We start from the raw sequence: 19,852 nt of genomic DNA, 5'->3' as shown, positions 1-19,852 counted from the left end.
TAAAAATACAATAATTATTATAATATCTATCTTTTTCTTCCCTAATATTTACGTAATTATGCACATAAATTTAAACAAGATTTTTTAAGGTTTCCATTTTTTAGATTTTCGTGCTCTTCTAGATTGCGTAAAAAATAGATGCGGTCTTTAAACAGACTGGACTCCTAATAGGTACTATTTGTAGCTATCATTTTGGGAGAAAATATGTCAACATAATTTAAAACTTATACTGCCATATCTATAGAAATTAAAAAATAGTCTCTTTTTAACTTGTAGTCAGATACGATACAGATATATATTTATTGAAAGGGCTACAAACTGAAACAATCGATATTTGTTTAATGTGAAATGACATCACTTTAAACTTTTTTCCATACTATATTCAAAATCTGTGGATGTGTCACCCGCTACTATCGATCCCCCTCAATACCCTCGAAAACACGCTTTATGGGGGGGGGGAGCCATTTCGAACATTTTGTATGAAGTTTCCTTACTGTATGTATCTGTATATTGTGATACAGGTGTGGATTAATAGCACTATTTTAGGTGTAATGCCGGTCACAAACAATTTAGTTCAGTCACTGAATATTGATGTTCGAACTGTGGTCAGCGCGCTCACAATGCTATTTTACTTTGATTAAAAGACCTTCCACAGATCTATAGACACAGGAATACAATAGAAAGGGTTGAATCATGCTCACTTTTAACTTATAATGTATATACGATAGTTTAGTAATTCATATTATATTAGTGGTTCATTTGTATGAACAATAAAAAATCTGTTTAGATCAACTTTATTTTTTAATTAAAATTTCTTTGATTATTTACTAAATTCTTCTTTTACAATTTAAAAATTAAAAATAGTTCATTCAAATTTTCCATCACAAAATTGACGCGACGTGAATGCCAATTGCTTCTTATCCAGAAATCTGAGCTGATCATAATAACAAGATATTTTATTAAATATTTATTCTCTAACTTAAATAAAATCAAACCCACAAGCATACCAATTTCCTTATTAAACAAAATTGTCTGCAAGTTTGTTGGTACGAGTATTTTAGGTTTAAGAAGTTCTCACCAGAAAGTGGATCGTGCAAACGCGAATTCAACTTCAAAACTTTTCCCATAAGCAAAACTATTAATCTGTTCTCTTATTAAGACAAAACCAAAGTTAAATCTTGGCTCAAACTTATAATAAACTTGGAAGAATGGGATGGGAAAGATATTAAACTTATAACGTTATTCTCTGCCCATTCTAGGATCATAACTTGCTCTGCAATCGCATGCTGAAATCATTCTATTTTCGATGAATGTCATGTTCAAACACTGTATATTTTATGAATCTTGAAACACGCATATGTTCTCTTAAGTCTTGTCTTCATTGAACTTTTATACACATTATAGCTCTAATCTCCTCATATATTTCAGTCTGGACCTGGAAGTAAAAGAGGAATTTAATAATATACTCAGTCAATGACAAAATAGTGAAGAAATTTTAGTAAATTAATTTATATACAAAAATAATTTATTATATGTATCGGTGTATATGCTCCTTGTGTAAATCGTTGTACTTATGTTTTTCTATTTCTATCAAAATATTTGAAAATATCTGATTGAATTAGTTTGCTATCAATTTTGTAAGAATGTAAGTAGTAAGAATTTATAAATCACTCAACATAATATATTCCGTCATCCTTGTAACTTTAAATGAGTCTAACAATTAAACTTAACAATAGACTATTCAAAATGTAAAACGATGCACAATTTTTACCGAAAAAATTTCCGGCCTTAAGATAAAAGGCGCTAAAGTATTCTTAAAGCGTTCCGAAGGAAATGAAATGTAAATCACTTTAAAATTGTCTCTAGAAAATTCGTACATCACGACCTCTTACAATACCGGCTTAAATAACCTTAAACTTTTGTTAGTGTTAATTTTATTCAAATAATATGCATTTGGGACTTAACAATGTAAAACTCAGGTACAAGTTGTTCTATCCGTGTACTTTTTAACAATGTAAAAAGATAATACCAAGCTACACTGAGGAAAGCCAAGACTTGGGGAAAATAAACGCAACTATGCTAGCTAGCGGAATATTTACGTTAAACGTTTCAACATATTGTTGGCATATTAAATAAATACATTTTTAATAAATTATAAGAACGAGCAGAGTCGCTGATAAATAATTAAAAGTTTAACACTTTTGATCTATATTTTCATATTGCATTTGTCATTTCAACTATCAGACAAATTATGAAGAAATATTAGAACTGGTTATGAGTGTTTAAAAAGCATTACATCATGTAGACAGAAATGTAATAAAAAAATAAGCTGACATTGATAATTAAAGGGAAAACGAATATACTGACTGGAAAAATCATGTAAGATTTGCAATTGTTGCGTATTCAGTCACTGAGATATTTATAGAATACTCTTACTACGTCATTTATAAAAGTAGACTACCGTTATATTTAGAACATTTTGCTTAAAACCAAAATACTTACATTTATACAACGTATGACAAATTATTTCTGGCATAGCGATGTCATATGAACGTAAATGAGCCGTATCTTAATCTTGTAATCGCTGTTGCATGACAGTAAGTAAATAAATCATGAATTATCTTAGCTATTAACTTCGATAGTTAATCAAATAAATGTTGAAATTTGCTGGAAATAAATGTTCCAGCTGGGTAAATGGGTGAATCATGGAAATACTAAAATAAATTATTAATGATGTGTACATAGCGTGCGTAATTTGAGGACACTTTGATATTCGTGCTTGTAATATATGCGTCAGATATTTTATTTTAAGTGTAATTAAATGTCATGATCATAGGTGGATGGTAAAATCTTATCGTAATATTCAGAGCGTCAAGTTCAATAATTATATAGATATTACCGTTTTTACCCGTTTTTCATAGGAACATGAACATAGGTAAGTGGTGGCTCAGTGGTGAGACCTCGGACTTCGAATCGATAAGTCCGTGGTTCGAGACCAGGCGAGCGCGCAGGAAATAAATTGATTTTTCAATTTATCTGCGCATGTTGTAACATCACCACTGCTCGAACGGTGAAGGAAAACATCGTGAGGAAACCGACATGTCGAAGAATTAAAAAGTTCGACGACATGTGTCATCCGCCAACCCGCACTTGGCCAGCGTGGTGGATTATGGCCTGTACCCTCATAGGAGGCCCGTGTCCCAGCAGTGGGAACGTATATGGGCTGATGATGATGATGATGATGATGATGAACATAGGCTTTAGGCAAACGGCAAGTAATGCATAAAGCCTTTTTCCGATTACCATCAGATCAGACCTTAGATTACGTACTCCACATTTTTTGAAGAATTGTTTACGATTTACTGATTTTAGAGATCTCCAAGATTATTTTGCTCCAACTAAAACTGATGTACTGCGTTCCCTCACAATTTTTTTTTTAATTAATCGTTTTGTTAATAGCTAACAATTATTATTTAAGAGGTGTATTTTGTACTCAACACCCGAAATATTACGAAAGAATGCTCTAGCTCTATGTTGGTTTGATTTAAATGCACGGGAAGAAGATGACGTTAAAATACGTCAAAATCACTGACGAGATGAAAACGTGTATTTATAACGTGTCATCGAGCATCGGGATATATAATATATAAGTAGGTCTATGAGTTCATATGACTAAAGCGGCGGTTCCGCCCCGAGGCGTCGTAAATACATGCGACGGAATGAACTTGTTTTCACTCGAGTGTATGTATAAATCGCAATCGAAGGCTTCGAATTTGATGTAGTATATTTAAAGGGATATAAGTATAAAACGCTGGATAAGAAACTGTGGATAAGGGAAGCTTTGATGAGTTATCTAAGATCAAATGGAGTAATTTTGTACAAGAACTAACCTATTCATAAAATATACGTTAACGTTTTCTTTTTGTTGTGATGATGTACTTATTTTCTAATTCTAACAAAACATAGTATTATTTTTTTGCTCTATGTTTTGCTCGCTCTATTTTTCGTGTACATCAATTTACGTACGTATAAGTACAAAAAATGTATATTTTTTGGCGAACACATGCAAAATAAAAAATCATCTTCATTAATTTATCACAGTAGATTCATTACAATTAATAGTTGTAAATTATGTGGAAACTGTAAAATAATATTCTAATAGTGGTATAAAAGTTTTTATATATAAAACACAGGTCCAAATTGCAGTTCTCCGCGAAAATCTATGTACAATTTATTTTGTAACAAATATTTAAATATGTGAAATCTCTACAGTTTCTATGTTTCAATAGCTGTGGTAATAATAAATACTTTATCAAATAACAGCAAGATAGAAACGGACTAAAACACTAATTATTTCTCTCATGTAAAAGCAAATTTTTCATTGTTTTTACATGTTCATTTTGCATATAATCTCACACATATCATAAATCTTTGTTACTATACGTCTTCGCTTATAACTTGCGCCGTTTTTCATGGTAGCCCACCTGCGGAGAGTTTTACTATCAAAGTCACTCAGACATATTTTCTTTGATGCTGGCGTGAAAAATTGCATCATAAAAGGGGTTAGCAATTTTTCTTAACATTTTCGTTACGACAGAACTTCACTTATAATCCGCTTTAGCCGTTTTGCAGTCGGTAGTAAAAATGTTATATTCTGTTACAAATAAACCGTCAGAATATAATATCGTTTAAGGGTAGGTTATGGTTAAAAATATACAATGAGGTCTATATAACGAGTAAACAAATAGCGGATATCGAAATAATGAGGACATAACATGAAAATTAAATTAACATAAAATAACCATTTACTGTAACGATGAATTTAAAATGCAATTTCCCACACGAAAATGTAGTAATACAAGATGAATTGTGTTGTTTATTTACTTGCAATGAAATTCATACTAATCTCCCTAAGTGATGTATAAAATACTAGCTAGAAGATTCAGTTGTGTATCAACTATACTTAATATTATAAAGCTGAAGAGTTTGTTTGTTTTACGCTCTAATCTCAGGAAATACTGGTCCGATTTGAAAAATTATTTCGGTTGTAGATAGCCCATTTATCGAGGAAGGTTATATATCATCACGCTAAGTCCAACAGGAGCGGAGCAATGCGAATGAAACCGCGGAGCACAGCAAGTAGAACATAAAACTATAGAGGCTGAAAATGAAGACACTTTATAATAAGGTTGCATACAAACAACTATCTTACAGTAAAGGTTTAAGGCTTAACAATTTACTCCCTAGTCCAATAAAAAAAAAGAAGTACAAAGGTAATGTTACTTTATTTATAGAATGTTACAGTGTACGTGTCTGCGTATGTGCAGTCACAAAATACACGTTTATTACGAAGACGCTTAATATTTGATGAAAAATTGTGACTCGCATCGCTTCACTATACGTGTTTGTTTTGCTGAGATAGTAATATGGATAAAGGTTCCTATTGTGAATTCTACGGTGAACCACTTTTAATAACATCGTGTAATTTAAATAATGCAATGTGCATATAAAATATGTAGGTATAGCGGTATTGTAATGCGTTGTTACTCTATGAATAATATAATGTAGTTTTAGACTTTGATATAGACAGAATTATTTTGTTACGCTAGTAGCGGAGTATTGAGTGTATATTATTTTTATGAGCTATATAGGAAATTCAATGGAATGTACCGACTACCGTACGAATATAGTTTATAAGGAATGCCTACGTGCAGGTTGTGAAGTGGAAACATCACGTATATATCCAGCAGTGAAAGAATATTTGAATCGGTAAATTAGTTCTTGACATTATCACGTCAAACAAACTCTTATTTATATTATAATTATATAGTTAAAAACAATGGGCAGCCGACTAAGATCAATAACAAAAATAATCAATGCGAAACTCAGGTACCTCAATTCTTTTAAAACACTTAAACATTTTCTCTACCTCTAAAGACGACATTACGAACGTACAAAATAATATCATAAAACTATTATGTTTTATTTCCTATATAATCGCTACCCAATTGTTTATCCGATTTCTCAACAATAAAACAACTTCAAGTTACAATAAGAGATAAAATACCAAAGCTCCGTGAAATCTAAATTTTATTCTGCAGCAAGCGAATTTAATTCCACTTAGCTACCGCAATTTCCTGCATTTGGATTTAAGATCTGCACTTGTAATTGATTAAAAACCGAACGGTTAAGGAAAAAAATCACTTCCGTTATTTGCTTAGAAAATTGAAAATTTTAAGAGCCCCTCCAAATTAATGTGGCATTGCAAGTTCGAGAATCGATTTGTGTGCGAGCATTTTATATGACAGGAGCGTAAACATGAATGTCTAGAGAAGTGGAGGAAACAGAATGACGTGAAGTGTTCTGGGGATAGATTTAGCATCAGTATGACGCTACAGGACTTAATGTGAAACTCATTGACCTGAAATCTTAGAACATTTTCCGCTCAGATTAATTAGTTGACGCAAACACATAACTAATCTGAAATCTGCGAGCGACCAACCGAAATAAATGATTATATCTACAACTCGGAATTGCAATGTAAATGTAATCTCTCCAAATTTGTTTAGTCACAATTACCACAGTATACCGCAAGCACGCAAATCGTGTAATTTTTATACGAAATTAAATTTTAAACATGGACGAAGAAAATACTAAGCCACCAAAACAAAAAGTGAGTTTGTTTTGAGTTTTGATGTCGGTCGGGTTAAAATATTATGCTTTATTTAATAATTCGCGTATATTTCCTACTTAATTACTTGACATTAATTGCTATGTGATTTACGTATTTTGAAAACAATTTAAAGGATTATAATTTCTGAAATTCAGTCACGTAATTCGTAATTTCATCATAATGTTTATTTATAAACTTAAGTTATCATCGAATTTTAATCTAAACTAAGCACATTCATCGAAAAATGTTCCATTATTTGGCCCTCTTTTCAACTGTATCTAAAATATTATTGTTCGCTAATATCTTTATATAGATACGGTTTTAAAATGAAGAAATTTCCACAAAATTGCTTTTCCTTTGTAGAAAAGTAAAGGCGAGCGCAAAGATAGTCGCGGGAGAAAAGAGACGGATGAGGCTCAAGATGAAATAAAAAAATTTAAAGAGAATTTACTACAATCGGTTTCAGACGGGGGGTAAGTAAAAATGAATTACTCTTAACTAAATTATGTCGTATATTTGTAGAATATGAGCATGCGCTTGGTACATTTTTTATCATAGCACAATATTATATGTATACTTAGGTTTTATCCCCAAAAGAGTCATGAAAAAGTTAGCTCTAACAGGACTTATAAAAGCTGATAACCTATTTTAATATATTTGAAATCGCTGCCGTTATCATCAGCTCGATTCCCCGAAGCGGACATTCTAGGAAACATACTAGAAATTATTTTATATTCGATGTGGAAGCGAGTAATTTTAAGTATGAATAAAATACACATTGTATAAGATTTTTTAAATTAAATAAACTTAGAGTTTGCAATTCCAACATACATGAAAGTTTCTATTAATTTGATATTTTTCAACAAAATATTTCATTTATCTATTTTTCTTCTTTATATCAAACTTCCAAGCACACATTGAAGTTTTATACATTTCCTTCAAGACAAGAGCTTTATAAATAATAAAGCCATATAATAAGAACGCATATTAAATAGGAAATAAGATACGCGTATTTTATAGTAGATAACACTTCCTTTAGATTGCTGCGAATCTATTTGCATAATCAAAGCAAATTTTGCATTTAAATTCTGAAACTATGTTATGTACAGATTGCTTTTCAATTCTAAATCCTAATCTAATCCGTGACAGGCCTACCAAAGGAAAATATACTTTAGAAATAGGAAGGAAGATTTCTTATTAAGATTCTTTATTACTTTCATTCAGGTTTAATAGTATGCTATTAATATGTGGAGGAGTTATGGGAGTACATTTGCTTGCACAAAATTCAATTATAACAGGCTATTTTAGGGTAGGATTTTAGGACGCTCGGCAAAACACGGAAATATTTGTTTTAACTGTGGTAGTTGCATTAAAAGCATATAAAACACGGTTGATAAAACATATTTTAGTGCTTGTTTAAAATACTTGTTCTGTGTTTGATTGTAATAATAAATGTAGTATGATAGTGATTGAAGGGTGAAGGGTCGACCGACAGGCGTCGTCGTCGTTCGAGCGTCGATAGAATATTGTAATATATAATATAGTATAGATAGCGTCAATAGTCGTCGTCGAGTCATCGATGATATAATATGACTTCTTTTAACTATAAGCTTTTGTTTTAATCATGTAGTGACACATCATAATATGTCTATTAAAGTAAAAATAATATAAAATAAATATGTAACAATCAATTAACACCATCAATACACACTAACGTATCACAATTATATCCTATATACAGGAACTTTGTACTTTCAGTACAATATTCAATGCTCATTCTGAGCTCCTAGTGCCGCCGCCGCGACCAAGGTCCGGGTCCACAGCGAGAGACGCGCTAGAAGTGTCCGCTAGTGTGCTGGCTGAACTTGATGAGAACAAGATCTTTGAGTTGAAAGAGGTTTGTTTGGATGATAGGGAATTGTTACGTGGGGTAGTGTTTTTGAAGTGAAACTTCTTTATGCGCGTTGAGAGTAATATTTCAAGTTCGTTTCATGGATATATCGTCATGTCATGAAGTAAAGCGATGATTTTGATATCTTTGAATCTTGACCAAGAATTTTCACTTCTGACACGTGAGCTCGTCACACGCTTATGTGTTTAATGGTATAATGAATGCTATAGAATAGGATATTGCATTATTAAAGTGATGAAATAAAACGCCCCTTTCAAGTTATCATTATTTGTTCCTACATATTACAATGATCATTATTAATGCATCATTGGCTAAAGTCGAACAGCAACGATGACTTTACCTTCTGACAGAAACACAGTTATTAAATATAAAAATAAAAATTTTGTATGTATAATACATACCAAATTAATATAAAAATTGCAACCCACTTCACATAACGATAACCAGTAAAAGCTCGATTAAAAAATTCCACATTATTGCTATATGCTACAGTACAGTTGTAGAAAGATACCTATCCAATGCTGCTGCATCCAAAGAAACTATAGCGACTGAGAGAGAGGCCATGATTGAACGAGAGAATAGCACTTTACTGGATATCTCCAAATGGGGCGATGCGAATCTGGTGAGATTAATGCGTCAAAAACGCAGGCGTGCCTGTTCACAGCGAAAAAAAGTCCACTTCACCTAGCTCCGACTTTTCGTGATGTGCCGATCGTGGACAGACAGTCTGCAGTTGCTTGGCGTCACCGTTTTGTCGAACCTTAACTTCAGACAGTTCATCGAATCTAAGGCGCAACTTGCTGCTAAAAAGCTCGGCATTTTGGCCAAAGTAAGACATTCACACCTGACCAGCTTCTTAGATTATACCAAGCCCAAGTTCGGTCTTGTGTGGAATATTGCAGCCATATATGGGCTGGAGCTGCAAAAACTCATCTAGGTGCCTTAGATTCGATGGAAAGGCGTGCTAAAAAACTTATAGCCGACCCGAGTCTGCTCAGTGGCAAACTCTACACTCTGGAGCACAGACGCAAAATTGCTTTCCTTTCAGTCTTCTACCGGCTTCACTTCGGTGAATGTGGGACTGTATTTCACCACCTTATACCACCTTCTCCTTTCCAATACAGGACGTCGCGACGAAATACTGGTTTCCACCCCTTCGTGGTCGAGATACCCCATGTGCGCACCAAGCGCTTCGAAAACAGTTTTTTAATAAAAACCGCGAAGATGTGGAACTCCCTACCGCCATCCGTGTTTCCCGATAGATACAATTTGGATCTATTCAAGGCCAAAGTGAATAGGCTTTACCTTACTGATCAGGCATGCTAACCTGAAAGACCGCATCTTCACTTACCATCAGGTGAGATGGCGGTCAAATGCCTGAGCAGTGTATAAAAAAAATATAATTTTGAACCATACTATGATACCCAGGCGTTTCTTCTGTTCGATATAAACGGCGACGGGTGCATCGACCACAATGACCTGCGAGCCACCTTCGTCAGTCTTGGAGAAAGTGTGGACGATAGAGCTGTTAAGACCATGCTTTCAGAGGTAATAACATGTATTATAAGAGCTAGATATATTAGACTTACATGTAGCAATTTAAAAGTTTCCGTTCGTAACGATAAAGTAAAATATATGTGTTTAAAAATATTTATTTTTTGCGACGTACCAACTAGATAAATCGGCAATAATATCGGCAAACTAACTTCAAATAAGTGTCGCATTGCTATTTTTATTGACGACTGCATTGCGATGGATTGGGGAATATTTTTGTGTAGTTTCTGTTTATCTTATATATAAAAATGAATCGCAAAATGTGTTGGTAAGCGCATAACTCGAGAACGGCTGAACCGATTTCGATAATTCTGTTTTTATTATATTTCTTGAAGTACGAGGATGGATCTTATGTAGAGAAAACGTAAATATGTACCACGGGCGAAGCCGGGGCGGACCGCTAGTTATTTAATAAATAACTCATCAAAAACCCGACCGCATTCCCAAGTCTGTACATTGTAATTTTGCAATATCATCATAATCTGTTAAGGAAAATAGAAAAATCACCAATTTTGCCGAAAAAAAAATATTTACAATAATTGCAAAAACAAAACCACATTTTTGTGTTTACATTGTACCAGTGTTGAAATACTTTTACGATTTGTTTAAATGATTTTCTATCAATGTAAACAACGCATTGTTTGTACGTTCAACTAATTTATAGTCTGTTTACTCAATTTGCGAGCTTGAGAGTATTAGATAAAGTTTTATGCTCTTGATGAAATTTATTCCTGCTTCCTAAGGAATAAGAGATATGCGTAGCTAATCTTTGAGCTATATATTATAAGGATTTGTGGTCCAAAGATCGTATTATGGAAATGTTTATCTCAGTTTGGGTAAACATTTTATGTGATTCTAATGATTATTATCTGCCTTATATGAGGATGTATCTAAATCTATCTTATCAATTTCACAATTGTTAAAAACTTTTGTATAGGTATGTTATCATTCAAATTTAATAAAGTTTATTTTAGTCCCACAATATTTTTGTAATTCATTACTTTCACAATAACTGTGATTACTGCATTTTTTTGTTACTTTTACAATCTTTACGAAAGTAACTAATCTATGTGCCACTAACATAACATAAATCATTAAGAACAACGCCTCCAAACATAATTTAGTTTACACAATAAGGTGACACATAATAACCGTTCACAGGCATCAAACCCTTTGAACTTTGACGCGTTTGTCAACCTCCTCGGGTATAAGAGCCTTGAGCTCGATTCCGAAGAGACCCTCGTCGCGGCGCTGTCTCGCTGGGACACGGAGAACACTGGATATATATCTGAAGAAAGGTTTGTTTGTCTGTATGTTGCGGTAAAAGCACTAAAAGCATGTCCACATGCACACAGTCTTACAAAGTCATTTGTAAGTCTGTGTGAATGACTGGAGTTTGGCAGGTGTTCTAGAAGCTTCTAGAAGTGACTCATTGTATTAATATTATGTACCTATTGACCCATGATAATGCTTTGTTAAAAGTGTTTGTCTTATATTAAGTCTATTAAATCTCATACTAATATTTTACATATTATCTACTGAAAAATAATTGACCTTTTAAAACTTTGATGTCAAAAATACCGTTTAAATTCAAACTTTTTAAATATCATAATATAATCAATTATATCAAACAAATATCAAATACATTTTCAAATGAAACTCTTTCACGCTGAAATATAAATAAATAAAGTACCTATCATCTAAATATTGCATAGACATCAAAGAAGAATCTACGCAAATATCACAACATCATTAAATCATGTACCTAATTAGAAGCAAATTTTCCACAAACTAATAATAATTACCCACTAAAATATACACGTAACGACTATCCGGTCCGTCATTTTTAAATAATCATTTTAATTGCTTCTCAAAATATATTCAGTTCAGATCTAAATTTATTACAACTTTTCGTAACTGCTATTTATAGGTATTTCACTAGCGGTTTTACCCGCAGTGCTACACTCCTGTTGGTCTTAGCGAGATGAGCTTATAGCCTTCCTCGATAAATTGCCTATCTAACATCGAAAGAATTTTTCAAATCGGACCAGTGGTTCCCGAGATTAGCGCGTTCAAACAAACAAACCAACCCTTCAGCTTGCTGTTTTTATTTCATAAAGGGACTCTTCTAAAAAATTAGGTACATTATTTAAATTTAGATAAAATCATTACAATACCGAATACTTCAAATGTTTTACGATCCAACAAAACACTTTACATAATTCGAGGGAATGTAATGACAAGACTAATGTTCGGCATTTGTCGATCTTACGGGCTTACGGCTGTAAAATGGAGTCGACTTGCAATTTACTGGATTGCACAAATTGTCTTATGTGCTATTTATTTTATTTATTCGTTAATTGAGAGTAGTGTTCACGAAATAAAAGGTTAAAAATGTCAAGCAAAAGTTGATATAGGAGTATAGAGGATCTTTACAATTAACTTTATGTAATTAATAAATTAAAATTAGTTAAACGTGGCAAAACATATAGGAATACTTTTTTCACGCATTCGAGGATGACGACAAAAACTACCAATGTGAGAAATGAATGTATATCTTTATGATTGTTTTCATACTGAGCTATCTTGGTCCTTGCCAAATTTCTCGGTAATAGGTCAACAGGAAGTGTGCCATAGGTTTTCATAAGCGAGCGAATATCAATAAATAATATACGGATTTAACAGTAAAATAACTTCAATTTTGTTCATATTAAAATTTTAGAAATACAAGTAAAAGAACATTCCATACCGAAATTGAATTGTAGGAAAAAAATTTAAAAGAAAATATACGACCAGGTAGAGCCTGGTTGAATATTTTCTTTTAAAAATAAGCATTTACGGAACCCTAAATATAACCCGATTTATGCTCCGCTACGAAATATCATTTAAATATTCCTTTCATAAAATTTCTAAAATAAACCACTACATATAACAAAAATATTTGCTATAAAAATTCACATCAATTCCCATAGAAAAACAGCATCGTCGAAATGTAAATAAACTACAGAATTATTGAAATGTTGCAATGAATTTTCATATAACGAGAGTTTATTTAAAAATATTCGAAGTGTTTTCCATTAAATTACTGAAACTCCGAGTCTATTTTGTTTAGTGAAAAACTTTCAACTTGATTAGGAAACATTCTTTTTGTATAATCAGAACTTCTCAACTTGATCACGCCGAGAAAATAAACTCCTGGACAAACTTAAAACTGGTGCGAACTTAAACAAAACTAGGTATAGTCTTTGCCTCCGTTTATGTGATTGTTCCAAGGACAACGCTGTCAGTTGTTTAATTAAGTAACTGCTGAAATTCTTTGCGTTTTATTTCGCTTGTAAATAGAAGTTTGATAGGGAAAGGTAAATATAAGGGAAGTATTTTACATGCTAAAACAGTTATTATTACAATTCAGGTAAAATTTTCAAGGTGCTACAATAAAATAAAGCGTGTTAATTAGTGCGAATTGTATGTGATTACTTTACAAATAAGAAGAATAATGTGCCATACGCCGAAACACATAGCTAATAGCACAAAATATAACTCCAGATTTAGGCAGTTAATAAATGGTTCAATTTTCATAATTGAATATATAAAACAATATATTTTATCTGTTTAATTTTAAGGCTTTCGTTTGATACCATCTGTTATTTTTCTTTATTTCGAATAAACCCAAAAAATTCCATTACGTGTTTTTTGTATAATCTGTATTCATTGTTTATTTACATTTGTATTACAGAATCCGCCACGACCTAATGACTTGGGGAGATAGATTTACCGAGAAAGAAGCAGATTACGCTCTGGACGAAGCACCAATGGTGTTGGACAAGAACGGCTACAACCTCATTGATTACAAACAGTTCTGCAGCAAACTTTGCGGTCTCAAGAAACCGAACAAGGAGGTGCTTCAAGTGAAAGACTGATTTTATAAAAGTTCTTTAAGTAGTGGTGGCCGTTCAGTTTTACTACGTTGAGCTGTTTTATTTATGACCTTGTTTCTTTTTTCATGTTTTGCTACCTCTATGTATTGTAATGGAATTTATATTATTCATAAAATGTGGGAAGAAATAAGAGATTAAAAGTATTTTCCATTCATTAAAAAAGTAATTAACCATTATGTTAATTTAAACAATTTGTGTTTGCAAATATATTTAAATAAAGTTAAGGCTTTGAAGCTTTATAATCTTTCTATTCAATTATAATTTATGAGTTTCCTCAATATAAAAGAACCTCTGTGTCTGTATTACGCTTGATCTTTACACTTTATTTCGTATAATGTTTATTTTCTATTGAACATTAAACAGAACCTAATCTCTTAGACTATTCATCATTTGATATTTATTAAATAATTTTAATTATATAAAATCATGTATAAATGTATTATTTAATAAACGTGGACATCAATAAAAATTAGGACATTATGTTTTGCTTAAAACGTGTTATATTCAATTCAAAGCTCAGAACAAAATTATTCCACCACACGCTCCACTTAAAATTAATGGTGTTGTATTAGAACATAAAACCCACGAGAAATACCTAGGTTTGCGAATCGACAGCTCTCTAAAATGGAATTATCACATCGACCACCTAAAAAATAAATTATCAGCACTTCTTAGATCTCTGCGTAATATCACTTCTTGCATTCCTCATAAATTACGCCACACCATTTACAACACGTTAGTCAAACCTCACCTAATGTATTTAATAGAAGTATGGGGTAGCGCTTACAAAAATAAATTAGCGCCACTACAAATTTTACAAAATAAAATTATTAAAACCATTTTTAAATATCCTTTTTTAACTTCTACAAATAAAATCTACGACGATACTAAAATAATGAATTTAAAACAATTATACTTTTATAATACGTGTATGTTCATCCACAAAGCGCTACATAAAAACATAAATACAAATATAATATTCTCAACATCAAATCGCCACTATCCTAATAGACGAGCTAGCTATCTTGCCCTCCCGAAGATCCGAACGAATTATGGAAGGCGAACGGCAACATACGAGGGAGCACGTTTCTATAACGGATTGCCAAGCAAATTAAAAAGTGTAAACTCATTCATTGTATTCAAAAAACAATTAGCGAAACACATCCTGGAAGACCACACGCTCAAACTTTGAATGCAATGAATGAGTACCTAACCTAAACTTATGTTTATAGTATGTAACTTACTCTAAATTTTTATCTAACGAATGATATTTTTTATAAATACCTATGTTTAAAATTTAAGTTTCTCATGTAAGTGACTTTATGTCTTAATGGGAATAAATGTCTTTAAACCTTTTTAAACCTTTATACCTTTCATATATAAAACTGTACGCAAAAGATTCAATACCTTAATATTCTGCTAAATGTGAACGAATTTATCAAGTCAAAGATTGCATTAATTCCAATTTCAATAAGATGGATTTTCAATTCCCCCGAGAATTCGTTTCCATTCAACAAGGCCTTAAAAGTTGACTTAAAATTATCAAAAGTTCAGAACCGTTTACGCTTCAAATAATTTTGTCCCCAGGAACATCTTTATCGATCCGACGTAATTGGCTTTGTGAAAACAAAGTTATTAATTTAAGTCAATGAATCGTGGGAAATTATTACAATTTAATACGAGTAAAACATCTTTATGAACAAGTGTTTCAACTTCGTTTATTAATGGAAGTTTGGGGTGAATGACATCGTCGTGAGTGTTTTGAAATACAAAGGAAATTTGTTCTATATTTTTTATAACACAAAACATATAAGGGGAGAACTAGGGATAGTCCATTAATCATATATGACATGAGGAAATCTCAAGCGAATAAAATGATGTATTTAAGCAACATAGTAACATTATCACGCTGACTTTAACTAAAATATAAATTTGTTGTAGCCAAAGTTCGGTTATTAACATAAATTGTATGAAATAAAGCTCACTGAATTTATTGAACCTATAAGAACTTCATAAAACAAATCCTGCTTTTATAATTATTAAGTATAGGTACATATAACCTATACATACCTACTACAATAATTATTCACATCCCAAAACTTACATATTTTCCTTATCAGCAAAAAAGAGGTATTTTTAAAGTAAATAGATTTCAGATACCTACAGATATATCACTTTTTCACGAAAAAAAAACTACAGAACTGTTTTGGTTTAAACTTTGTAACATTTTCTGTCATACAATTCAAACTATAGACTGGAGTTAGTTGCAACTTTAAAGTTGCAACTCGCTACGTTGAAAATTTGTCTAATTCAAAAATTTTAACAAAACTAGAAACTTATAAAAAACATGTAAAATGTGACATAAAAACATAATGTACTTTTATACTTTTTGTAGCAAGTGTTAAAGCTGCAACAATTTATCGAACGTCAGCTCCGACTAAATCTCTAGCGAAAACTTTGCGAACTCTTTATTAAAGACAGAAAATCCTTGTTAAAATTTTTCCTTACAAAGTTTCTTCGTAATAATAATTTGTTTTGTTCTCAACAGAAATGAACTTAGATTTTATTAATTAGAGATTTGTTCAAAACAATTCTTGATGCGATAAACAAAGGATTTTCCTCAATTATCTGTCCGGTATTATCGTGCCTATAGCAGCTTATCTACTATGTACATTTCAAAATCAAACACCAAATCCAACAAGAGATACAGAGCTATTTTTTAAACATTGATTCTTTACTTTAAATAAAATACATATTGTATAACTATGTTGGTAATAATTAATGTATCAGTTAGCTGAAGGAGTTAGCTTTATTAGTGTGCGAAATTATGATCTAATTCATGCTATTTTAGGACATTTGACAGATCGTAAACTTTTAAAGCCACTTCAATTTGCAAACATGAATCCAATTTAGTCTAAAAGCAATATTAATTGGAACTCGAGAGTTTTCCATATCTGCCCTCAATTAAAGCTGCCATTAGAATTCGAATGAAATTGTTTTAATATCTACCATTACTGAGGCAGCTAAAATGTATAAGTGATATTATTTCTAATTACTTTTATCGAAAATCAATCAAACGGAAGGAAAATTTGGAAGGTTTTTGCGATCGTTCGTAGGCACTATACATAGGAGAATTTCGTTTATTGATGACTTTGGCTAGTGATAACAAAAGACTTTTTATATTGTTCATTCTGATTTTAGCTCAAGGCAATATAGGCGCTAAATAACTCGAGGCGGCTAGTGGAGATGCCCCCAATGGAATATAGCTGATTTTCCCTTTCCAGAAAACTATCTGTTCCTGAAACACAGAGATAGAGTTATGTTTGTTCCAATTTTAGATTTTGTCCAAATTGGAATTGGTTGTGGGAACTTTAAATGTCATATCAAATGTTAAATGTCAACTAATAATACAATAGAGCAGGCATCTTTAGTTTGTAATAAATTAATAAATGCAATTATTTAATAAAGTAAGAGCAATGACACTTTATATATAAAAGTTTCATGTAATTATAGTATTAAAGTTTGAAATAATGAAATTATATACCTCCGAGTAGGGTCCAATAAAACCATAATATAACTTATTACTCACACACACACACTGCTTCGATACACAAACCTTTCTCAATCCTTGCATTTTAAATTAATCCTATCTACTTACATATAAATTATATTGTCTTACTGAAGTATGAAGCCAGGTACCAGAACGTACTACACCAAAACATTAACGACAAACTTGGCGGCTTCGGGCGCTATAGTATCTACACATCCTCACGTCTACAATTAATGCTCCGAATCCCGAAATTGTTTTAATACTGTCAAAATCTTTGGTTATGTTACCTTTTCGGTTACAACAAACTGTCTGCTAACTATAAATACCGAAACTTTACTCGTTACTTCATCGCGTCGCCTTGTAATTAAGATATAATTTAATTGAGCAATTAAGCCCTGAGGAAGCGTTTATATGTTTTATACAGGTCTAGTCTTGTTCCAATTTCGTGTTAACGAGGTTTGGGACAAATGTTTGAAGTCGTTCAAAGATTAGAGAGGCGATTATGATGCAGACATTTGGACAAAATCGAACTCGGATCATTTGAATTAAATTTAGGCTCCTATTACTTGCAGGCTTAACTTATAAGAACTGGTGTTTGTAGACCTAAGTAAAGTAAATTGGAAGATTTTGACAAGGGAAAATACGTCGTTCATTTCATTACCTAATAATTTTGTCTCTATTAAGTTTTGAGTAAATGTATTAAAAATATATGCCCAAAACAATACTGATTTTTATTACAACAAAACAGCTAAGTATTACCAAACAATTGCAAAATTATTTAAATGTTTCTTTTTGAGTATACCTAATACCTATATTCAATACATTTATTTGTTACCGACATAATATACTGAACCTGTAACCCAAATACAACGCAATAAAATATAAAAGCCCATAACATAAGCCGAATAATCGTTGGCTTATGTTCATTCTTCTGTAAAATATTCAGCTATATGAAGCGAGGCTCCAGAGGAATTTACCTGAGTTGTACTAAACTAAACTACTCGAATGTTAACCCACTTTCCATATACATCAATAAATATGGGAAATCGCAGCATTCTCGCTAGAACGTATTGATACATATAAATGTATGTACATAACACAATATTACACTTAAAGTAAGACCATCTGTATCCCGGGGGACAAACGTGTTCGAGTTACTATCTACGTGGATGAATTTCAAAATAATATTTATATCGAGTTCTTGTGCTCTGAACTCCTGAATATTAAATTATGTTTGGTTTATACTCGAGAAATGATGAATTAGATGTTCATAATTGAATGTTGCTACGTTTCAATATAGAATTAAATCTCGTCTCCAATTCTTGTTATTAACTATTTGTGTACAATCAATTTAAATGAGTTCATAATGTGTTTCGTAGTAGGTTCAATAAATAAAAAATCTATTTGGTGTATGTTTAGCCAGCCATAAGTTTAGAACTAATTGTAATATTAAAACGATGCATGAACCATTTTAAACTTAACAGACGGCATCAAACTGTGAGAAAATCAAAATCAAATAGTCTGTAAATAGCTATAAAATTAAATAAGGCAAACCGAAAGAAAAATCTAGTCCTCAAATAGAAATCACTATGCGTCGTTTTATCACAAATAAACACTGCCCTTTTTCAAAATAACCAAGAGTCCTATTTACAAGGGTTAGTCATTCGAAATTATCTGGCATCTATATTAATGATGACGAATGCTGGTCGTAATACCATCACTCCCCAGAGATTATCGCATAGATTATATCACGAACTCAAGATGATGAATACACTTTGGAAGATTTTGTAAAGTCGTTTCGTTGTTTAACTCTTAACTCATTTTCATTTTTTTTCTTGTTAATTTTGACATTTGAAATTACCACAGGAAATTAAGATCTGTGAAACGGCTATAAAATGCTGCATATCTGTCAAGAGGATAAAACTATTTTATTTTTACTGTATAAAATGCTACCAGCAAAGGTCAGCTCATACAAGCTAAGCAAATGCAATTCATTTTCCCCTTACAATTGAATGAAGCTTAAACCTCTTGAATAAATGTTACAGTGAGCAGAAATATAACGGTAAGAGAACTTCATTAATTATCTGTTTCCAGGATTTTACACTCATCCAAATGTTTTAAAACTTATAAATTAAATTAAAAATAGTGAAAAACGCTGCATAAGATAATTCTTTCTGAAAAAGTAATAAAGAGTAATAACTCATGTAAAATGTCGGTTTTATGTG

At 31.8% G+C, this 19,852-nt stretch overlaps 1 protein-coding gene across 1 annotated transcript; it reads left to right on the top strand.

The window, feature by feature from the left end:
• The first annotated feature begins 6,525 nt into the window (after positions 1–6,525).
• Positions 6,526–14,314, top strand: LOC123695154 (myosin regulatory light chain, smooth muscle). The gene is made up of 6 exons (XM_045640899.1): positions 6,526–6,673; positions 7,037–7,146; positions 8,432–8,570; positions 10,014–10,133; positions 11,301–11,437; positions 13,876–14,314. The coding sequence occupies exons 1-6, from the start codon at positions 6,638–6,640 to the stop codon at positions 14,057–14,059; spliced, it is 726 nt and encodes a 241-aa protein (XP_045496855.1). The 5' UTR covers positions 6,526–6,637; the 3' UTR covers positions 14,060–14,314.
• The last annotated feature ends 5,538 nt before the right edge of the window (positions 14,315–19,852 follow it).

Source organism: Colias croceus, chromosome 10 (genome assembly GCF_905220415.1).
Source record: "Colias croceus chromosome 10, ilColCroc2.1".
Classification (NCBI taxonomy): domain Eukaryota; kingdom Metazoa; phylum Arthropoda; class Insecta; order Lepidoptera; family Pieridae; genus Colias; species Colias croceus.
The sequence above is the reverse complement of the archived record's forward strand: the minus strand, read 5'-3'. Positions and strand labels throughout refer to the sequence as shown.

What these genes read in the sequence shown, in the direction of transcription:
- LOC123695154 (XM_045640899.1), top strand. Translation starts at nt 6,638, where the DNA reads ATGGACGAAGAAAATACTAAGCCACCAAAACAAAAA. An exon ending in CTAAGCCACCAAAACAAAAA is followed by an intron (nt 6,674 to 7,036) that starts GTGAGTTTGTTT and finishes TTTCCTTTGTAG; the next exon opens with AAAAGTAAAGGCGAGCGCAA. An exon ending in CAATCGGTTTCAGACGGGGG is followed by an intron (nt 7,147 to 8,431) that starts GTAAGTAAAAAT and finishes TTGTACTTTCAG; the next exon opens with TACAATATTCAATGCTCATT.